This window comes from Vombatus ursinus, unplaced genomic scaffold (assembly GCF_900497805.2).
Source record: "Vombatus ursinus unplaced genomic scaffold, bare-nosed wombat genome assembly UNPS02014789.1, whole genome shotgun sequence".
Lineage (NCBI taxonomy): Eukaryota > Metazoa > Chordata > Mammalia > Diprotodontia > Vombatidae > Vombatus > Vombatus ursinus.
The window spans coordinates 8,443,217-8,467,127 of NW_020954567.1; the positions used below are offsets into that span (position 1 = coordinate 8,443,217).

Sequence of the window (23,911 nt, forward strand, 5' to 3'; positions counted from 1 at the left end):
ATCTAACTGCCATATCTTCCATTACTGACCAACCTAAGTTAATTGATGCAACAGCATCCTGAAGAACCAGGCAACCTCAGTACCCCTATGACATCAGATAGTTCTATGACCTTCTGATTCAACTCAAACATGGAAACCTCTGGAATCCCAACACTTTATCTAGAGTGCAAGATTCCTTTAATTCATTAATTTTTACAAGTATTTATCTCTCCATTTCACTGCTGTTCAATTGAACAATAAAAAAGAATAGTAAAACCATTATAACAAATATATTTAGTCCAGCAAAACACATTCCTACACTGCCAGTCTCCAAAAATGTACAGCTTATTGTCCTTAACCTCTCTGTAAGAGGTGGGTGGCACATCTGGACTCACAGTTTATCATTGCATTGATAATTTTAAAATATTTCAAAATCTTTTTTCTTTATAATATTGTTTTCATTGTATAAATTGTCCTGGTTCTGCTCACTTCACTCTGCATCATTTCATAGAGATCTTCCTAGTTTCCTCTGAAACGTGTACATTTCCTTCTTTTTCATGGCACAGTAACATTCCATTATATTCATATACCGTAATTTATTTAGCTATTCCACAATAGGTGAGCATCCTCTTATTTTCTAGTTTTAACTCCTATGCAGAGAGCTAGTATAAATATTTTTGGATATATGAGTCCTTTTCCTCTTTCTTTAATCACTCTGGGTGAGGGCTTATTCCAGGACCTTTTTTTTAAAACCCGAGAGGCCTTGGGAATGATAAAAAAAAGAGAAAAGAATTAGCATAACTAACCAATATCATATATACAGCTTCTACATCTTTAGTCCCTCTTGCTTCCCCTCCCCCAAATTTTGTAATTAATGGAGGGAGTTGCATTCTCATCTTTTCTTTAGAGCCAAGTTTGATCATTATAATTTCACAGCATTCCGTTTCAATTTTTTTGTTGTTCTTTCCATTCACATAATTTTGGTCATTGTGTATATTGTTTTCCTGGTTCTGCTTACTTTACTCTGCATCAGTACGTATGTTTTCCCATGCTTCTCTGCAGGCTTCACACCATTGTTTCTTACAGTATAGACATGTACTCCAAGAAGATCAAAGGCATTACTATATTTCATTACATTCGTGCACTGTAATTTGTTTAGCCATTGTCTAATCGGTTGGCACCAACAAATGGGTGTTGATTATCTATTACTTTGTTACTACAAAAAGTGTTGCTACAAATATATTTCAAAGGTTCTGTGTACAGTGGTAAGGACATAGGCTTTGGAGAAGAGGACCTGGGTTTGAATCTTGCATCTATCACTTAACGCCATTTAAGCTTGGGCAAGCCCCTTTATCTCTATGGCTTGACCTTCCTCATTTGTTGAGTGAAGGGGTTGGATTTGAAGATCACTTAAATTCCTTCCAGTTCGAAATCTGTGAGCCTATATGTATATGGGGCCTTTTTTTTTTGTCTCTTCAAGGTGTTTGCCTACCAGTGGGATCATCTCTCCATTGAAAGGGTATGGGCATTTTAGTCACTTTCTTAGCATCATTGCAAATTGCTTTTCAGAATGGTTGGACCAATTCATTTCTTCACCAACAATGTGTTATTAGTCTGCCTGTCTTTCCACAATCTCTCCAACACTGACTATTCTCAACTTTTGACTTCTTCAGAAATTTGCTAGGTGTGAAATAAAACTTTAGAATTATTTTGATTTGCATTTTTTAGAATTAGTGATTTGAATCTATATCTCATGATAGTTGTTAACAGTTTGCAATTCTGTTGGCAACTCAGTATCAAGCACCCACTATGTACCAGGCACTATGTTAAATAAACACTGGAATCAAAAAAGTTCTCTTTTGTATGATTTCTCCAACCCAAATATAATTCAATTCATCATAGTATGCCTTTGTGTGATCTAATCAGGTCTGTCTGTTGATATATTTCCATATTAGTTTCATGAAAATGTTACACTTCTGACTAGTCAAATTAAGGTAAGATTTTAAATTTCTTTATCCCACATTTTATCTAGGTCCTAATTTTTACAAATTCTTTGAATGTTATAAACTGAGGTGGTCCAGTATCTGAGATACCAGATTCTCCCACTGACCTTCCAGATACTGGCCACACTTCTCAATCTATCCACATATTACGGGTAGTGTCATTATCTTCAACTTCTGACTCCTAAAAGTGTATCAACCCATGGACAGTGACAATTCTTATGCCAACATAAGAAAATATGGTGTAAGTCCAGGGGCATCATTCCTGATGGGATTAAAAGACTGCACTCCAGTGTACCTCCTGCTCTGGTTGGTGACAGAGCCTGCATCTACTTTAATGTTGTTGCTGTTCAGTTGCTTTTCAGTCACGTCAAACTGTGATTTGTGAAAATCCCATTTGGGATTTTCTTGGCCAAGATATCGTAGCAGTTTGCCATTTCCTTCTCTAGCTCATTTTACAGATGAGGAAACTGAAACAAACAGAGTGAAGTGACTTGCCCTGGGTCACACAGCTAGTATCTGAGGCAAGATTTTAACTCAGGAAGATGTCTTCCTAATTCCAGGCCCAGCACTCTATCCACTGCACCACCTTGCTGCCCATTTTAACTAGTATATCCTAGCTAAAGTGTTCAGGTTCAGAATCCCCCAGCCTGGGAGGATTAAGGAGAAGCCCTATAACTCTTCATTCCTGTTAGGCTGGACACTTTCTTAAGAAGTTCAATTTGAAAATCTTTTCCCTGATAAGTATATATCCTTTTTAGGAACCAATACACAGAGAAATGCCTTTTTTTTCATGAACTTTGACAACAGTAGATACTCTCTGTGCTCAGGTTATATATTCTGTGCAATGTGAATAAAATGACTGGGGACCTCCAAAACACTATTTATCTCTCATTCACCTCCAGAGAATGTCACCCACAATTCCAGCCACAGAATCTGAGTTTAACCCATACTTGCCCAAGAATCACTTCTATAATGTGGCCAACAGATCAACCAACTCTGGCTTGAAGGCCTTCAGTGAGAGGGAATCTACTACCTATCCACATAGCCCACTTTGGACAGTTCTAATCTTTGCCAAGATTTTCCATACATCAACTCTAAGCTTGCCTCTTTGCAACTTCTATCCACTTTTTTTTTTTTAGTTTCTTAGATTGCTGATATAATTTTTAAGTACTTTTTTATTGAACAAAAATAAATTTTCTCTCTCATACCCCAACCCCTAATCATTGGGAGAAAAAATAAAATGAAATCTTTGTAACAAATATGCAGTTAAACAAAACAAATTTCTACACTCATTGTATCCAAAAAATATATGCCTCATCCTTAACTGAGCCTTAACTTAACTTAACCTCTCATTCAAGAGGTGAGTAGGAAGCATGGTTGGTCATTGTGTTAATCAGCATTCTTGTCTTTCAGAGTTCTTTTATTCTACAGTAATGTTGCTATATCAAATGTTCTCCTGGTTCTGTTCACTCCACTCTCTATCAGTTCTCTCAGATTTCACTAAAACAGTCCCCTTCATCATTTCTTCTGGAACAATAGTATCCCAGCTAGGTGGCATAGTAGACCACTGGGCCTCAAGTCAGGAAGACAAGTTCAAAACCAGCCTGAGACATGTCCCAGCTGTGTGGTTCTAGGCAAGTCACTTAATCTTTACCTGCCTCAGTTTCCTCAGCTGTAAAATGGGGATAATAGCACCTACCTCACAGGATTGCTGTGGGGATCAAATGAGATATTTGTAAAGGACTTAGCAAAGTGCCTGGAATATAGTTAGCATTTAATAAATGCTTGTTTCTTTCTTTCCATTATATTCATATATCATAATTTGTTCAGCCAATCCCCAATTAATGGGCACTCCCCCCATTTCTGGTTCTTTCCTACTACAAAAAAAGCTGCTATATTTTTGTACATATGTGTCCTTTTTCTCCATCCTTGAACTTTTTGGGGTATAGGTTTAATAAGGTTACCATGCAGAGAATGACTCTTAATTTCTACCTATTTTAATTAAAATAGCACTCCATTAGAAAGGTTCTGCTAAACCTTTCACTCTAAATTTGTTTAGCCTGGAAATGAAATACATTCTAGTAAAAAGACAAACACCTCCTCCAAATACGTAGACTTGTGAAAATAATTAGGCTGTAGGATAACAGATTGAGAGCTAGAAAAGACCTCAAAGACCAGTGAGTCCAGCCATGAGGCAACTTAGGCGTACAGAAAGGTTAGGTATCTCACCCAGGGTCACACAGTTAATAAGTACCCAAGGTAGACAAGTCAAACCCTAGCGCCCTATCCACTAATCATCTATGCTGCTCCTCTAATATCTATAGGAAAAACATTATATGCAGTATCAACAGATAGAGCCTTCCACAATTATAACAGGTTAAAAGAATTATTCTATAGTTGTTTTCTCTATCACTCTAGTCTTAAACCAGTATCTCACAGTGATATGGAGGTGACCCTGGGTTCTCACTATGGCAGCAAAGTGCAGGTCTTCCCAAGCTGGAAAGTATCAGGTCAGTAAGAGGGAACCAGCACATCAGCTGTCAGTCCAATCAATCTAGTCATATTTGAAGGGGATCTTGAAAGGTAAGAAGCTTGGCCACAACTTGATTTTTTGGGGGACCTCATTAAGGCTGTCCACTGCAGTGGAGAAGGGTGGAGATCTGCCATGGTGGAAGGCGTGGCCATTAGGATAAAGACCGGAATCCTTTAAACTTAAGTAAAAATATGACTTAGAATTTGAAAAAACAAACAGCGTTAGTGACTCTTATAGGTGTTTGTTCAGATTTTCATTTGCTATTTTCAGTGACTTTGGATCACACTTCTTTTGGGACATCCCGATTCTTTACATATATACCAGAGCTTCAGAGTTTATGATAGGAAGCATCTCAACCCTAAGACAAAGGGATTTCTTTTGCTCTAACCTCATTTATTTCCCATTGAGTTTCCCATTTCCCATACAGTTAGGAACAAAATTTAGCCTGCTGGTCTTCATCTGATTTTATTGAACCAATAAAAGAAAATATTTAGATTCCCTTCATCACCCCATCATAAACTCTTACAATGGGATTTAATGCTTATGTAATGGAAATTTGGGGTACTTGTCTGAAGAAAAAAAGTCTCAGAGATATTGTACCTTAGAGAATTGATAATATGAAGCTGCATCGTTGAAACTATATCCCCCCAAACTGGGTAATAAAGAGCTGTCACCAAAGTTCAATCAACAAACCACACTGTTTTGGGGGTCTATTGGAATAAAGCATCTAATGGACTAGAGTTCATTGGTACATTATTTTTAATTTGTGTCTTAAATTAAAGAGTCTTCCTAAAAATGATGGGCATTTTTGCTATAGTCCTGGCAGGTGAATAGATGGAACCCATCCCACACACAAACCATTTATCTTTTAGCACTGATAATGGCCTGATCATGAGCTGTGTAATTACAAGGAAAAAATGGTCCTGCCTGGAGAGCTTACAATCCAAACAAGGAGAATGGGGGTATATGGGGCAAGAGAACAAGGACACAAAAACCACAGGACTAGAAGACAAAGAACAATTGTTCAGATCAAATTTTAACCAAAGTTTTGGTGATGATAAGTTAACAAAAGCATTTAATCAATTAGGTTTTGGAAGGGGAAAAACATTAATGAGCACAGGAAAGAGAAGACTAGTCCAGATCTAGCATAATGGCTTCAAGAATTCTTAATAAGATTAATAATACTAGTTATTTTTTTAAAAAAAATGTATAGGAGAAAGAAGCAACAGTAGCAGACCAAAACACAGCTGGGTAATACTAAATAACGTAATGGAACACTAGATAAACTGAAAAAAAAAATAAGTTAGAGAGACACAGTGGAAGGTAAAGATCCTAAGTTAGAAACTGGTAGAAAAATTAAAAGTTAGTAAAGTTGGGAGAGGATAGGGGTAGTGCTGAATCTGAAACTGGAGACAAGAGATTTAAAGAAGTGATTACAAAGTTATTTTCCATATATTAGATTTTAAAATATTTTAAATCAAAAAATGAAAACATACTATAAAATATTTATTTGATAAAAATAATTTTATAATCTATACAGAATTGAATAAAACATACAACAGATAATTTCCACTTGTTTGCAAAACCATATACAGTAAGTTTATCTGTGCAAATTGGATTCTTCTAAAAACTCACTGCACAGGTAAGACCTTCTTTTCTTCTATAACTAAAGGTTTATGCATTCTACCTGACATTCAGAGAACAGGGAAATAAATGCTTTGGTTGCCAGACATTTTGATTAGGTCACAATCTATTTCATCATAAATACACCCTAATACACTTTGTGACAACAAACTGGGGCTTATTTTAGAATGAACAATCCCCACAAGAGAAAATAATGTAAGAAACCCCCAAATCCAGTAGCCAGAAGCTATAACTTCAAAGGAATCATTTCCTCCTTTCTCCTCTAGCTTATTCCTGCCCATCTTCTTCATCTTAAAGGAAGGTATGAGGAATGACCTATTATCCTCATCAAATTGTACATGTCCTAATCAAAGCAGATGGAAAGCTGCTACCTACCCCTCCCTCCCTCACCCCTATGTCATTAATGTGGTTTAGTTATGTCCTTCTAAAATTACAAAAAACAGAAACAAACCATAGTTCAGGTAGGAGCAGCTACTCAGAAGTAGCCAGAATAAAGCAATGCAATCTCAGCTTGATTGGCTTCTTAAAATGTGACATAAATACAGATTTGTTTCACACACATTGGCTTCTCAAAATGTGACATAAATACAGATATGTTTCACACACATAGGAGACATTTCAAGATCAAGTGGAAACTATTTTGTTTTCCTTCATGTAACTTGGAAACAGAAACGATCATTGATTTCTAATTTTAATCAAATCTTTAAGATAATCCACTTCTGAACTTAAAGGCGGATTTCAGGTAAAGAACCCAACAGGCAATCCCAGGCCTGTCTTACAAATTACAAGGTCCCATTTGTGCAAAACAAAACAAAAACGCCACCTTGGAATGGTGTTGGGTGCCCATCTCATCTTGGATAAGAGGGAGATGACAAAAAGACAGGAAGTGAAGGTGTTTTTAAATCTTCCTCTTGTTCAGAGCTTAAAGAAAGGGACAGCAAACACTAAATGTGCTGGTTGCAGCCACAGCCCACAATTCATTCTACATTTCATCATAAAATCAGAATGTTTCATACTAAAGAATTAAGTGTCCCTTAAGTTTTCTGATAAGGTCCGTTCATTCGGCAACAACTGTTTAGTGGGTTAGCAGGCCTCAAGCTCGCCTTTCCTTGTACCTATATGAGCTTCTCTGGGAAGCATAATGAGTAATGTACAATGTACTGGTGAAAGTACACACACATCTGAGAGAACACTTACAGTGAGCTGAAAATAATAATTTAAAATAAACACACAACATATATTCCTTAGGGAACAGAACCACAGCAAATATTGCTCATTTGTGATAGAAACAATCATTTACACAAACAAGTGAATATGTGTAGACAAAGAAAAAAAGAAACTGTGGGAATAAGTGGTAGAGAGGTGGGTACTCCCGTAGCGCACCTCCATCCTGTCTGAAGGGCGCTGACCCATGGGGTCCATACCTCTATCCCAGGGCACAGGGATAGGAATGACCTTTAAAAACCTTAAGTTTGCTTTCTAATTAAATGCAGAACCATCCCTCCTGGTCCTCTTTCCCTGGATCCCATGCTTTCACTTTAGCAAGTAGATGTTTACAACAAGGCGAAAGAAGTCATCTTTAAATTATCTCACATAAATAATCTATAAAATCAACATTTCTTCTTGGATCAATTACGGAACACCAAGAACACAGATTACAAGTGGTTGCTCTGAAGCAGAGAATTGCACATTCAAACACTGTCATAAATATAAGCCTATAACTTAGGGAAAACACAATGAACTCCACATCCAGGCACCATTGTTGTATGAAGCAGCACTCAGGTTCTAAGGCTTCAATCTCCCCTTAGCTGTGGGTCATGCAGTGGTCACTGGAGAGCTGGATTCTGTATCTCGCCTCCTTCTGTACTTCTTTATAACACTGACTGCACCGTTAATTAGGAAAATCATGGCTATGAGTGTAAAGTAACCGGCATAGATCAGGAACTACGGGGGAAAAAAAAAGAGCCCGGTGACAAAGGAAAACACAGCATGTGAACAGACTTCATTTCAAAGCAAAGCCACCATAATGAAAGGTGGAGTCAGAGCTGGCTGTCTCTCCAACAGAGAGCAACAAAGCGTAAGCCAACCTCTATGCTAAGAGGACAACATTACCAACAGCATCTGGTCAGACTGACTGAATGCCTGCACACACACAAAGGGGCTGGGGGCAGACTCTGTGGGATACAGCGCTCATACAACCCTCACAGGCCCCGGAATGTTTATCCATCCCATGTGCTGCACTGGAAACTGGGAGCCAGAAGTCCAAAGTTTAAATCCTGGTTCTGAAACTGACTACCTGTGTAACCTCAGTTTCCTCATCTGTAAAATGGGGGGACTGGACCAGCTACCCTCTGAGGTCCCTTCCAGACTTGAATGAATCAGAGGAGGCAGGGTAGAGTAGTAATCAGATCACAGATTTGGAGTCAGAGGGCTATGTGTGCAGGACAACCATCAAATGAATGAAAGTATTTGTATTGTCCACAGGCATTTGCACAAATCTTTTTTCCTCCTTTCAAGATACTCATATAGGGGCGGCTAGGTGGTGCAGTGGACAGAGAACTGGCCCTGAAGTCAGGAGGACCTGAGTTCAAATCCAGCCTCAGACCAAACACTTGACACTTACTAGCTGTGTGACCTTGGACAAGTCACTTAACCCCAACTGCCTTTTTTTAAAAAAAAGATATTCATATGGTCAAAATGGAAGAGTAAGTAGTCCTCACATTTGTCCTCTAGAAGTCAGAAGGGGCTTCCTGAAGAAGACAGGATTTCAAGTGGTCTTTAAAAGGAAGTGGCTGAGAAATCAGGAATAGTGGACAAAGAAAGCCCCCTAGGTGTGAGGTGCAGTATATAGAGAAAACAAAACTGGGATTGAAAACAATCAATGAAGGGCAACCTGCGTGGGAGGAAGGGCAGCCCCTGCCATATAACCTCTTCACTAAGGCCCATCTTAGACATCACTCACTCAGGACCTCAACATAAAATAGGGTAGCCTTAACCTCAAATAAGTATCCGAGAAGAAATGGGCTCCAGACATAACCACCTGCCAGGATGACATTTTGGCAGCCCTATTCTGTGCAAATGGGAGCAACATCATTGGGAATGAAGCTACCACTCTTACCTGAGTGGTGATTTCCAAGCCAAGACCACTGGCATCCACCACAATTAGAGTGAGCAGAGTCTGTAGTGCCAAGGCAATGAAAGTGTTCACACCAAACACCAGGGCATAACGCTCCACACTGAGGTTAGTAGCAATCTGGAACCTTAGGAAACAGGGCACAAAAACACTTAATCACAAGTACTACTTCCTTGGCTGGTTACAATTCTTACTTTAACTTTCGACACACCTCTTCTCACTTTAATCCCCTTCCCAAAGAAATTAAAAACATTTGTGGCCATACAGGAACAAACCTAAAAACAAACGTGGGATTACATATAAATGTACACATGAAAGTTTCATAAAGGATTCTTGAGTGAGCCCACGATAAATGCTTTTCCATTCGTGTGTATAACAGTAATAATATAATTATGCCTCATGACACTCTATGGTGTTGGCATAGTGACAAGAGTGCCAGCCTTGGAAGGCCTCAGGAAGACTGGGCTTAAGTCCTACCTTTGCCCCGTACTAGCTCTGTGTCAGGGCCACAAGGCCTAATCTCTCAGTGCCCTACCCAACTCTCAAGACTCTAACTTACAAAAGAGTTGACCATTTGTACCAGGGAAGGGAATTTCCCACACAGATGAAATCACAGAGGGGGGGGGGGGGGGGGGGGGGGGAGAAGCCTTACCTTTCTAAATCACTTTATGCTTTTCAAAATTATTTTAAAATTTTATCTTTTTATTCTCACAACACCTGGGAGGAGGGGAAATTTTGTAGATAAGAAAGCAGACTTAAAAGATGTTAAATTATTTGCCCAAGGTCAGAAAGTGGCAGAACAACAACTGAGATCCAGGCATTCTGGCTCAAAGTCCAGGACTCCTTCTACTACAGGGCGTGTCCTATCCAGATAGGATATATGCACAAACACATATTTTGTGTATGTGTCTTGTGTATATTTACATAAAGATGTATATGTAAATTGTATAAAATGTAAAAATTACTATTCTTTTGTCTTCAAAGTAGAACATTAAATTTACTTCTCAGTTTTTGAAGAAACTGACAGGTACTATCTGGAGGAAAACACAACCTGTTTCCCCCAAAGCCTCAATGCCCTTTTTCCAGGCTTCTAGGCACCTGAATACATACGTTGCTATGGTGATGAGCAGCATGTAGATGATTCTGAAGACGACGTAGGATGAGTAGCACACCCAGATATTATTCACTTTGTCCATTACATACACGGCCGCTGCGATCAGGAAGGAGAAGAGGGACAGCGTCATTTCGCCCCAAGTAGACCACGATATTTTTATGTAACCAACTGCAAACACTGCAACTGCCCCTAAGAAACGAAGGCAGGAAAGCAACTTGGATCACTTTTCTAAGTAAACAAAATCACAATTCCTAGAAATTCAGCTCAAAACACAAATGAGTAAAATCAATAAAAGAGGCATGTGATAGTTTTGGAGGAACTTGGATAACTGTGGGTCTTAACTCATCAACAGAAAAAACCACATTAGTTACATCCACAAGTACGCCTAGCAAGGGTGTAGACATGCCCTATGGTACCAGCTCTGGACTGACTTCCCCAGAGAATAAAGTGGAGACCAGTGTCAGCCCCCCTTTCAAGGCACATCTATGCCCACATCTGCAGACTAACAAACTACAGGCTTGGTAAAAACAAAACAAAACAAAACAAAAACACACACTTCCAACTCCTTCAGCAACCTACTAAATATATCTACATTTAATAAACTTCAATTCACACATAGCCAAAGGCAATAATTTTTTTTAAAAAATAAATTTATATTTGAAAAATATTTAACCAAAGGAAAGGGGTTCTAGTAGAAGGTATACTAGATTGGTAGTATGGAGAGGAATTTAATGCAAAACTTTGCTTGAGAAGAAAGTTTTTGAACTACAGCAAATCTTCTGATGTCTCAGTACGTTGAAGTCATCCATGAAATGTTCCTATCCATCTCCTGTCAAAGGACAGCATTAGGTACTGGAAACAGGGCTAGATTGGAGTCAGGAGGAATCTGGGTTCAAATTCTATCTCTGATGCTTAACTAACCACGTAAGCAAGCACGGGCAAGTTGACAACCTCAGGGAGCTCACACTGGTTACTCATTTACACAGATGTCACAATGACTCTGGTGGTACTTATCTCCCTAGACCATCGTGGGGACAGAAAGAGAGAATGCTTATAAAGGACTCAACAAACCTGAAAGTGCCATGTAAATGCAAGCTGTGATTACCACCATTATCGCCATCTGGAAGAGACTGTAGAGGTAGATCAACGAAGAAGTACTTCCTGTGCACCAACTATGTGGTATTATGGTGTGGGGAGTCCAAAGAAAGTATAAGAATAGCTAGCATTCTACAGTGCTTGAAGATCTGCAAAGTGCTTTACAAATATCATCTCACTTGATCCTCATAACAACCTTAAGAGGTAGGTATGATTATCATTATTATTATTATTACTCCTATTTTACAGATAAATAAACGGAGGCAGATAGGAGTTAAGTGACTTACCCATGGTCACACAGCTACTAAGTGTCTAAGGTAGGATTTGAACTCAGATTTTCCTGACTCCAGGTCTAGCTCTCTATCCACTGTAGCATCTTGCTGCCTCCAGAAGATAAGTTCCTGCCCTCAGGTTTTTAATTGAAAAGACAAGTTATCCATACGTGAATTGTTAGTGAATAATACAAGACTATCTTCAGCGTGAAATTTTGTGGTGTGGCCTAAGAATAATAGGAGTTCAGAGCCTAGAATTCCCTGGGCCACACCAGCTAAGGAGAGCTTCACAGAGGAAGGGGTTGAGTTGAGCCTTGAAGGACATGGCTTGGGAAAGAAGGGGGAACATGAACAAAAGTCTCAAAATGGGGATTAAAATGACATCTGTAAAGAAAGAGCGAAGAGACCAGTCTGAACCGAATGAGAAATAAGGGTGTGGCAATGCCAGGCGGGAGTTGGGATGGACTTACCCAGCAGGGTGGACACTGCCTCCACTCCACCATTATAGATGGTGGCATTGCGAGAAGGCATCACTTTCTCCCACAGACCTTGTGTGTAGTTCACCACTTGGAAATAGCCACAGGTAGAAAGGGCCCACCACACCGACCAACAGAGGAGAGGACGGGAGGAATAGCACACCAGGAAATCTTTCCACAGGACTTTCAGCACCAGGAGGTGGTCTGGCTTCGATTTCTACATGGGCAAAGGGGCCAGGGAGAACAGGAAACAAGACAAACATGATGAGCCCTGCACCAGACAGTGACAGCTTCCAGTTTTCTAATATCCTTGAACTTTGTGTTGGCTTGCAAAATCTGTCTATTTCTCTGAAACAAGTACTTGCTCACAGTTATACTGATGAACATTTTGCAGTCTCCTGTCTTTCCAACAGTCCGTGCTTGGAAGCACCATAATGTGATTAACTCAATTGGTACTACCCCCTACTGAAGCATATGACAAGTTCTCCATGCCTTAAGATAATCTTTTTAAGTTGCTGAGGCCAAAGCATTTCCTCACCTGATGGCCAACATTTTGGTAAATGAATTTCTCCAGGTTTAACTAGATTTGTCCTTGAATGACAGACAAGTGTACTGGCTGTTGCCAGGCTACCCCATCACAATGAAGCCTCCATGTAAAATTTAGAGAGCAGGAGGCATATTCTTGGTAAAAAGCAGGGGGCAGGAAATCATAGAACCTTAGGGAACCTCGGAGACTTATCTAGCTCAACTCCTACTTAAAGCCTGAGTTCCTACTCTGGCAATCCAGATAAGATGTGTGTGTGTGTGTGTGTGTGTGTGTGTGTGTGTGTACACACACACGAGCATTACACAATGGGGACTCAGGGTACACGACAGCATTTGTTGCTCCCTTAAGGCGGCCCACTAGCTCCTTCTGTTTTTTTAGGCAGCTCTCATTTTAAGTCAGGTTTTTCTCATGTTGAGCTGAATTGTCTTCTAACCTCTAACCTAGGGTAGGTTCTAGTTGTGTTCTGTAGCGCCAAGAAGAACAAGTTTAATTCCTCTTCCAAAGGCCAACTCTTTAAAAGTTTCACCCAGCTCTCCCCAAATTGTTCTTCTTTAGACTAAATAGCTTTTGCTCCTTCACCCGACCTTCAGGTGTTTGGCACCTACAAGCCCTTCACAATCTGCTCCAGCCAACCATCCCAGGAAACCGACACCTTCCTCCCCTCCACATGCTCTATGTTTCAGCTAAAATGATCGGCAGGCTGACCCTGAGCTTGGAATCCCATCTCCCACCTCCATGTCTTCACACGGGTTATTTCTAACACCAGGGAGGCACTCCCTCTTCGTCGCCGCCTCTTAAAATTCCTATTTCCTTTGAGCTTCAGTTTATCTGCTGCCTAATCCCAGCTCAACTACTCTCTAACCATGAGCTTCAATATCCTCACTTGTTAAATTAGGGGTCTGCAGTAGAGAGCCTCTATGGTTCTTCTTCTAGTTCTAAATCTACGACTATGAGAAGTCTTCACCCTCTCATCCCCCTGGTTTATCTAGTGCTCTCTTCCCCTTCTTCAAATTACATATTTACTTATCTATTGTGCCCCTTTCCCCTTCCTTCTCAGAAAATAAGCCTCTTGAAGGCACGGGCCATTTCTCATCTTGTTTGTATCCTCAGTTGTTAGAGCTGTATCATGCATGGAACAGATTCCTAATAAATACTGATTGGATGGGTTATGATAACGCTTCCACAGTCCCTTCACCACCACTGCCTTTCTCTGTATATGCTCTTGCTATTCAATATCCTTTGACATCTAGTGTCTGGATTTGGGCCCAATGCTCTGGCCTGACCCAACTAGAGTATGGCAGGTCTATTCCATACCACAATCAGGAAGGTTCTAAACACTTCTAGCTTTTTGGGCTAAAAGTATATCTATCATGCTGCTAATTCATATTGAACTTGTAGTCCACTAAAAGTCCTAGGGCTTTTTTGTATAAACTGCTCATACCGTACTTTGTGGCTGAGTTTTTGAGCCCAAGTGAAGGATTTTATATTGATTCCCTTTCATACAATTTGTTTCGGCCGATTGTTCTAGCCTGTTGGGATATTTTTGGATAATAATAATAATAACAACAAATAAACCATATCTGACATTTGTATAAGGCTTTAAGGTTTACAATGTGCTTTGCACACATTATCTCATTTGAGTTTCAAAATAATTCTGTGAAGTAGAGATTGCACTTTTATTACCCCTATTTCACAGCTGAGGAAACAGAGACTGAGAGAGGTTAGGCCATTCGCTCAGGATCACAAAATCATTGTGTCAGAAGCTGGATTTAAACCTAGGTCTGTCTGGCCCTTCAGTTCAGTACTCTATAATAAAGAAGTATACATATATATATACACACATATATATATATACACACACATATACATATACACACATATATACATACATACATATATACATATAGATACTAGCTCTATTATTATAAAACATATAAATACTATATATGTATGTGTAAATATAATGCACATATATACATATATAATACTAGCATATATGTGCACATATAAAATACTATGCACATATACTATATATACATATACATGAACATACATACATATATGTATTTAAAAAATACTAGCTCTCCCTATCATCTTCTTGTCAGAACTCAATCCATAGAAGATTTAACACTAATCATCATATGGTAACTAACACTAAGAATAAGCAACACTTAGATTAATTAACTACTACTCCCTACAATTTAACACCATCAGCAATGTCAGTCAATAAAGGCTACACATCTTGACATTTAGTCATGAAAGCACATCATTAAAATAGCAGTTGTTTAACACATGTGATTCTTGCCCCCTAAATGAGACTGTAATGGTCCCCGCTGTCCTTTATGAGGAGTACACTCATTGACTAGGAAAGTATCGCCGGTTCATTGTTAAAAAGACTTCCAAGAAATGGCTATTCCTGTGATATACACTCTGCTGGGGGAGTGGGGGTGGGGAACAAGTACTCATTGAGAAGTGAGAGCACCACACGGTGCACTTAAAGCAGGGATGCAATGCAGCGCAGTGGGGAAAGCATCTCGCTGGGAGTCACAATGAGGGACCGTGGACAACATCCAGCTGTCGTAATCCAGAAACTTAGCCAGTCTGTCTCTGTTTTCTTATCTGCTAGATCAGGGTTTCTTAACTTGGGGTCTGTGGACCTCTGGGTTATGAATTTAGGGGAATCGAGAACACACATGAGAAAAAATTATATTGTTATTTCTGCCAGCGCCTAGCTGAAATTTCACATTTCCTTCAATTGTGAACGTAGACAACATACCACAGCAGTATTAGTCTTCACTAGACCATCAAAGGGGTCTGGCCATGACACATACACAAAAAGTTAAAATACTAAAATGTTATTAGATGGTCTCTAAAAAGGTCCCTTCCACTTCTGGCATTCTGTGACTTTACTAATGGATCCAATGGGGCCCACTGACCCAAAGCCAAGGCAGAAAAGCAGAGGCAACATTCTACTGTCTGCAGGATTGACTGTCTTCCACTCCCCGCATCACTTTGCTTTCTGATTCAATGACAGAAGGACCCTTTGGCCTACCTGGTCTGCTTAGTTCTTGAGTTCTGCACAGGATATAGGAAAGTGCTGGTTTGTAGCTAAGTAGAACAGCAAGGTGAGTTGATCCCAGCAGCCCCAGCGGTGTGTGTAGGAGGAAAACTGTCATGGCATATTCTATCAAGGGCACAATATCAAGAATGCTACATTTGGAATTAGAGAATCCAAGTTTTAAACTTGGCTTTCCTACTTACTACCTGTTTGACCTTGGACAAATTATTTAACCTTCCTGAGTCCATTTCTTAATCTGTAAGACAAGGGACAGCTCCACAAGATGTTGAAGGTTCCTTCCAACTTGAAAGTTCTTGATCACATAATAATCTCCGTAGAGATGCAGAATCAGACTTTAAAAGAAAGACTGGGTCTAGACACAGAGATGTGTGAGTCCACTGCCAGGAGTTGATAAGTAGATGACAGCAACATAAGAAAGAAGAGGGCTTAAGGACAGCAGCCCACATTTAGCAAGTGAAGACACCACATTTTCTGACTCATTTCATTGTACTCCCAATTCACATGCTACATTTGGGGCAAGCTGGACTCCAGCTGTTCCCTCATTTGGTCCCGCAGTTTCTCATCTCCGGGTATTTGGGCATTTGTGCAGGTTGCCCTACGTTCTTGGAATGAACTTCCTCCTCATTTCTATCTGATGAAATCCTGCTCATTCATCAAGGGCGGGGCTCAGGTGCCATCTCTTTCCTGAAGCCTATTTTAATTCCCTCCACCCCACTGAAAGTGATGTGTTCCAGGCCCTTTTCATATTATATCCTGTACTATACTTATTTCTGTACATAGTAGAAACTGTCCTATTAAATTATAAGTTCTTGAAGGCAGGAGCTGTTTTGTTTTGTTTTGCATTTATCCCCTTGAGCACCTAGCCTGGTACCTTGTATATAGTAGACACTTAAATAAATGTTTCCTTCGTATACCAGGCCTGGTTGCTTCAGATACAACCTGCTTGTGTGTGTGGTTATTTAATAACAGGTTTGCAAAGTCCTTCACAAATATGATCTCATTTTATTCTCACAGCTACCCTGGGAGACATGTGTTATTATTATCTCCATTTTGCAGATGAGGATACTGAAGCAGACAGGGGGGCTAAGTGACTTCCCCCAGACCACGCAGCTAGTAAGTGTCTGAGGTTGAATTTGAACTCTGGTCTTTCCTGACTCCAGTGACCTAGGCACCAGGGCGCCATCTCGCTGCTCATATAGTATCTGGCTGGCATTTAAAGCCCTTCAATCTGGCTCCAGACCATCTCGGCACACTCACCACACAGAACTCACTTTCCCACATTCTATGTCTGGCCCAAACTCAGGATTCCACTTTGCACAGGCTTTTCCTACCCACTCCCTCTGCCTCTTGGAACTCCTGGGTTCCCCCAAGTGAGGTTCCACCCCCCCCACCCCAGCCATAAAGGTCTTTTCAGATCCTTCTACTTGCTAGTGGTCTCTGCTTCCTCAAATTATCTGTGTAAATGTTATATCCCTACAAGCAGGATGGCAAGCTCCCTGCGGATAAGACAGTTTTTGGTTTTTGTCTGGCCTTTATAGCCACAGTGTCTAATATAATGCTTTGTATATAGTTGGCACCCAATAAATATTTTTTCCCTTAAAATGGTTAACTGCCATCTGCCAGAGTATCAACAAATCAAACTAATGGCTATTAAGGAAATTTCCAGTGGATTTTGCAACAGCTATTAAGGGGTTTAGGAATAGGGGTCACTATTCCCTACATAAGGTTCCCTGCAGGTTGCATACCAGCTTAGTTTTAAACTGTAATGTTAACTACGTTTTACTCTACTTTTATTTATTTTATTAAATATTTGCCAATTACATTTTAATCTGGCTCCAGTTCCATAAAAGTGCCACATGTCTGACACCTTTGTACTAAATGATATCCAGTCCATAAGATATCTTTAGATATCTAAGCTATCTAAAGTCTTTTCCAGCTCCAAATCATATATTATTTTTAATTTAATTTTTAATATTTAGTTTTTTAAAAAGGCATTTTTACTGTAGAGCTTGAAATACAAACTTCACTTTATCTCAGCTCTCTGTACCTATACAACATACTATAAGGATGGCCCCAAAGAATGGCTGTATAATTAAGAATCATATTAAATGCGAGTATAGCTGTAGAAAAAAAAAATGGTCATGGGACCCAAGAATACAAAGTACTAGGGTAAAGACTCCCTATTACCCAAAACTATAGGGAAAAAAGGAAAGCAGTTTGATGAAAAATATAAGGTTTAGGTCAATATCTTTTACCAAAAATACTAATAAATTCAAAATGGATATATGATCCAAGCATGAAAAAGTCAAATCCTAAAAAAAAAAAATTGAAGGAGAAGGGAAAAATGTATCTTGTATAACTATGGCATGGGGAAATTCTTAATCAAAGGACAGAGATTATTATATAAAACAATTTTAATTACACAAACTTTTTAAAAATTTCACAAAAATTAATATAACTAGCATAAGAAAGGAAACTATCAATTAAGAAAAAAAATTTTGTTGCACATTTATTTAACAAATGTCTGATACCCAAGATGTACAGGAAACCAACAAACATATAAGAACAAAAGCCATCTACTTACTCATCTTGCTGTTCTACTTAGCCACAAACCAAAACTTTCCTACATCCTGTTCAAGGCTCAGGAACTACGCAGACCAGGCAAAACGGTCCTTCTGTTGTTGACTCAGAAAGCAAAGTGATGCCGGGTCTGGAAGGTATCCAATCCTGCACTTACGGTAACACTGACACCACCTCACTGCCTTAGTTTGGGTCACTCAGGTCCAATGTCACATTCTGTCCCATAATATGGTATAGTCCACTAAAATCCGAGGCCCTTTTGGTATAAACTGCTTTCTAAATACATCTCATTCATAGTACTTTGTAGCATTGTACTTTTTGAACCCAAAGCGTAAAATTTGCATCCATTGTCTCCATTACTAAAATCACAGAATGTTAGAGCTAGATATCAGAAGATATGAACAGGAAGTTTTCAAAAGGAAGAAATGCAAATCATCAACAACCATACTAAAGAATCCTCCAAATGATAAGATACTTGATAACTGAAACAGGCTCTTTGAAGTTCTGCCTCACATGCATCAGACTGGCCATGATGGTGGAACTGTGAACTTGGCCAACAATTCTGGAAAAACAATTTGGCATTATACTAGGAAAGGCACAAAACTGTACGTACGTACCCCCTTGACTCAGGGCGTAAACCAAAAGGAGGACAAATCAGCAGAGAAGTCTCATGTGCACAAAAATATTTATAGCAGCATTTTTTCTGTCTACATGGTAGCAAAGAATTAGAAACAAAGTTGAAGCTCATCAAATGATAAACAAACTGGCTGAATGTGCTGGTATATGAATGTACCATACTGTTGAACTATAAGAAATAATAAATATGAAGAACTCAAGGGAACTTGTGAAAACTTGTATGAGCTGATGTAAAACAAAGTTACAAAACCAAAATAATTTACATAATGAGCACAATAAAGTAAAGGAAGTATTGAAAGACACAAGAGTTCTGATCCATCCAGTCAAGACTTCATGGGACAGACAATGGAGTAATCTTCCTCCTACTAGAAAAGAGGTAGGGGACCATCAATGCGGAAAGAGACATATAATGCCAGAAAACCGTGGTGATTTGTTTCACTTAACTGTACTCCTTTGTTACCAAAGAGGGTTCAGTGGTAGCGAAGAGTCATTGGGGAGTAGTGGCAACATTTTAAAAGTATCAATAAAATGTTTATTCTAAAAATTCTGGTAAGAGCAATATGCAAATCATGGTCATGTAGGGGGAAAAAAAAACCAGACCATCATAAAAAGCACACTTGTGAACTCCCTGAGGTTTATTTCAATGTCGTTCTTGGGGGCTACAAAGCTGGCTTCATTAATTTTTTAAAAGTTATGACTCCAGGCCGGCTTGCCATCTGGGAAGCAGAAAACATATAACGCTTCCTGAAGACATTAGGCTTAAGGGAAACTTTAAGAGGTAAAAAAACTAAAAAGTCTATGAAATGTACGTACTAAGAGATATCCTGGGCAAAAGCAATCTAAGAAGTAAGAAGCAAAGGGTCAGGAAAATAGTAGAGATTTCCCGGTGGTGAATGAGAATACTAACTGATCCAACATGGCAGCTGACCCACTATGTCCAGCCATCTACCATCCCCTTTCCAGGAGACGAGCTCAGACAAGCACAAAGAATTTGTTTGAACAACTCTAAGATAAACTAGTTGGCCCTCCTTAACAGTTCCCAGCTAGACAGTTCAATCTTGAAAATATCTCTACTGTATCAGAGCTAAACCAATCCCAAGTAAAGGCAAAATTGTTCTGATCCTTAAGGCACGTTCAGTCTGAGGACTGTTTCCCATAAAAGAGAGAAGCAGGTACACAGATTTCTAAAATGTTATAATAAGATAGATTTTTTTTAAATGGTTAGGAAAACAATATTTAAAGGAACCCTACAGTGAATCCTTTTGTAATGTGAATACCACCTCCACCATAAATTATGTATTTTGTAGATTCAGATTTTTATGCATCTAGATCCCAATTAATGCAAATGAATCTCCTTAAATGGTTACACTAAACAAATCCTCACTGCATATTTCCATTGTGCTGTCATCAATTACCATATTTTACATAATTATGTCTTCAAAAAGTACAAATTCAAATACATGTGACACTTCTGGAGAATTTATTATTCATATTAATTGGGATTTAGCTGTGGATCATGGCATGTCTGAAGGCAAAAGTAAAGGAGAAAAGAGTCACTGAACTGGTTCCTAGTAAGCTCAGATGAGCCAGTGACTGTTCAGAGCATTTTTCCCTAAAATCACAGAATGTCTGACGTGAAAGGAACCTCAGGGGTCACTTAGACCAAGGTTTCTTAACCTGTTTTGGGTAATGGACCCCTTTGACATTCTAGAGAAGAATATTACTGTGGCTTGTTGTTCATGTTCCTGATTGAAAGAAATTTCAATTAGAGGTTAAGAAAGAAAAAATGTAATTTTCCACAATTTGGGCTTGATACAAGGAAAGCGGAAAGGGTGACCTTGGAAGGGGTGGATTCCTCTTCCCTGGGGTCTTCAAGCAAAGGCTTGGTGGCAACTAACTCAGGGTGGTTGTTATGAGGACTCTTTTTTGTATTTGAGTTGGACTAGATGAATCAATCAGCGAGCATTCATTAAGGACCTAGGGAGTTCCAGACTATTGGAGGCACTGGGGATTAATAACAATAATGAAACAGTATCTGTTCCTGAGAAGCTCACGTTCAATTACGGAGACAAATGTGAACATTTGTAAGTTCGTACACAATACATATGTAACAAAGGCCTGGGGAGAAATTTTCAGCCTCAGACACTTACTAGCTGTGTGACCCTTGGCAAGTCATTTGATCTCTGTCTGCCACAGTTTTCTCATCTGTAAAATGAAGATAACAATCATGCCTACCTCCCAGGGTTGTTGTGAGAATCAAATGAGATAATATTGTAAAGTGCTTAGCCAGTGCCTGGTACACAGTACTTAGATGCTTAATGAATGCTTGTGCCCTCTGGTTTCCCTCCTAAGTGGTTTCCTTTTTTCAAATCTGTCAAAATTAATGAGATACAGTCAAAGCAATATTATGGGGCAAATTCCTACCCTTGAACACTTTAAAAAATAAAGTGAAAATCAGTCAGTTGAGTTTGTGGTTCAAAGAAAGTAGAAAAATCAGCAAATTAATACACCAAAAACAAGCACAAAGCAGGAAAAATTAAAAGTTGAGAAGTCAATAAGACAGAAAACTTTAAAAGTTATTTCATCAAAAGAAGAGGGGGGCAAATCAAATTACCCAAAACAGAAATGAACAAGGGGATGTTCACAATGAATTCAAAAGAAATAAAAACTGTCCAGGGGTCATAGGATTACAGATCTGGAACTGGCAGGAACATTAAGCATTCATGTTACATAACCCCTTGACTTCACAGATACGGAAACTAAGGCTCAGAGAGATTAAGTGATTCACACAGCCAATGAGTTGCGGGGTCTGGAATTCAAACTTGGGTCCTGTGACTCCATGCTCTGTGCTCTTTCCACCTTGCCACCCTATGCATCACATGACTACATGTTCTAAGTCTTCGTTAGCCTACGTGCTATAGTCCTACTTACAGGAAAGCAAAACTGAGGATCTAAAAGAAATGGACATATATTTACAAAACTAGAAAATGCCAAAGTAGGCTTTGAAAGAAGATTTAGACAATCTAAATATGTCCTCAGAAGAAGAATGAGACAGGTCATTAATGAACAGCCCTGTAAAAAGGAACTAAGGCCAGACTGAGGCACAAATGAATTTCTTCAAACATTCCAAGACTTAGCTCCATTCCACACAAACTGATTTCAAAAAAGGGTGAGGGATAATATTCTACCTCATTCTTTCTAGGAGTCAAACGTCGTTCTGATCCCCAAACCTGTCAAGAATAGAAAAAGAGAAAGAAATATAGGTAACTATTATTAGTGAATAATAGTGCAAAAGTATTAAATAAAACACTGGCAAATGAGGATAGAGGACCAAAGTAAGTGCTTAATAATAAATTAGCTACATTGAATTTAATGTGCTGAATAATGGAATGAGAGCCTCTTCAGATAAACAATGGAATGAGAGCCTCTTGTGAGATAACCAATAGTGACCTTTCTTAGCACAGGTCTGGCAATGCCATTCTCGTCCACAAGAAGCTTTGGTTGCTCCCAACTGTCTGGAGGATAAAACAAAGACTCCTGTCAGCAATCTGGCTCCTATCTTTCAAGACTGATTTCCCATTATTCCTTCTCATGTATTCTACGTTTTAGTCTCACTGACCTACTTGAGTACGCAAAATTCCATCTCCCACCTGAGAGGTTTTGCACAGGTCACAGCCCATGTCTGGCATGCCTTCCCTCACTGGCTCTGCCTCTTAAAGTGTGTCACCTCCCATGACAGACCTCTCCTTATTCCCCCAATAGTTGTGTTCTACCCACAAATTACTTGGCATTTATGTCATATTTATCTCTGTACTTGTTTTGTTTTTATCTTTGTATTCCTATAGCATTCCCCAGTGCCTGGCACATAGTAGGTTCTTAATAAAGGCTTCTTGAATGCGTTCTTATTGAATTGAATTAAAAATTATCCAATATGACCAACTAATATTTATATCAGGAATACAAGTTTGGTTCAATAGTAGTCAAACAATCAATATAACAAATCATATCATAGGAAGATTATAAAAATGGAGGGAGAAAAGACCTTTGATAAAAATGCAGCAATCTTTTATGTTTTTTAAAACCACACACTAAAATATAGAAATGGAAGGATTTTCCACTAACTTTAAAACAGCTTTTTAAAATTTAAAAAAAAAATGCAAGCTTATCATAGACAAAAACTGTGTCACTAAAAAAACATGGTCTGATTTTCCCATCAAGTGCCCACAAAGTGCTAGTGTCTACCACAGAAGGTGTTAATTAAGCAACAACACATTAATTTGTGCTAGTCACAGTTCCAGGGGTCTTAGGTATGTGTGGCCTCTCCCCTTTCTTCAAAAAAAAAAAAAAAAAGAAAAAGAAAAACAAAACAAAACAAAAAAAAAAAACCCAGAAGGAATCTGCTGCATATGTGGACAACGCTCATTCCCTTGTATCAGAACTCTAAGGAGCTTCCATTTTCTGAGAGCTCAAGGCCATGTACAGAAAACTTTTAAATGGTACAAATAACCTTTTCTGGGTTTCTGAACACCTTAACCCTGAAGGAGGTGCAGTAAGAATGGGAATAGCAAGAAAAGGAAAGCAGCAAGGGGAACCCAATAGAGAGATGAAGGAAGTAAGACTTTTACCAGGAAAGTGAGTTAACTATTACCAACATTAAATAACAAGGTCCTTAACCCTACAGTCAAAGTCCACTGAATTTCAGAAGCACCTGAAGTAGGAATTCCTGTGCAAAGGTCCTGTAATAAGGCATTTTAATTACTGTAAAATTGGAATTCTCAGTGCTCAGATTAATCTGATTCTCTTTTTTCTGCGCAGATATT

The 23,911-nt window shown here is 39.0% G+C and overlaps 1 protein-coding gene across 2 annotated transcripts in view; it reads right to left on the reverse strand.

Annotated features, from left to right (window-relative positions):
* Positions 1-6,058: 6,058 nt before the first annotated feature.
* SLC19A2 (solute carrier family 19 member 2) overlaps positions 6,059-23,911 on the reverse strand; it is a 41,661-nt gene continuing 23,808 nt past the window's right edge. Inside the window, exons 3-7 of one of the 2 annotated variants that reach the window (XM_027868609.1) lie at positions 22,280-22,321; positions 12,244-12,466; positions 10,403-10,595; positions 9,278-9,419; positions 6,059-8,103 (exon numbers count right to left, since the gene is read on the reverse strand). In XM_027868609.1, coding sequence (XP_027724410.1) covers positions 7,975-8,103; positions 9,278-9,419; positions 10,403-10,595; positions 12,244-12,466; positions 22,280-22,321 — 729 coding nt within the window. In that variant the 3' untranslated portion in view covers positions 6,059-7,974. The remainder of the gene's footprint in view (positions 8,104-9,277; positions 9,420-10,402; positions 10,596-12,243; positions 12,467-22,279; positions 22,322-23,911) is intronic. The other variant, XM_027868610.1, reaches the window with a different exon arrangement.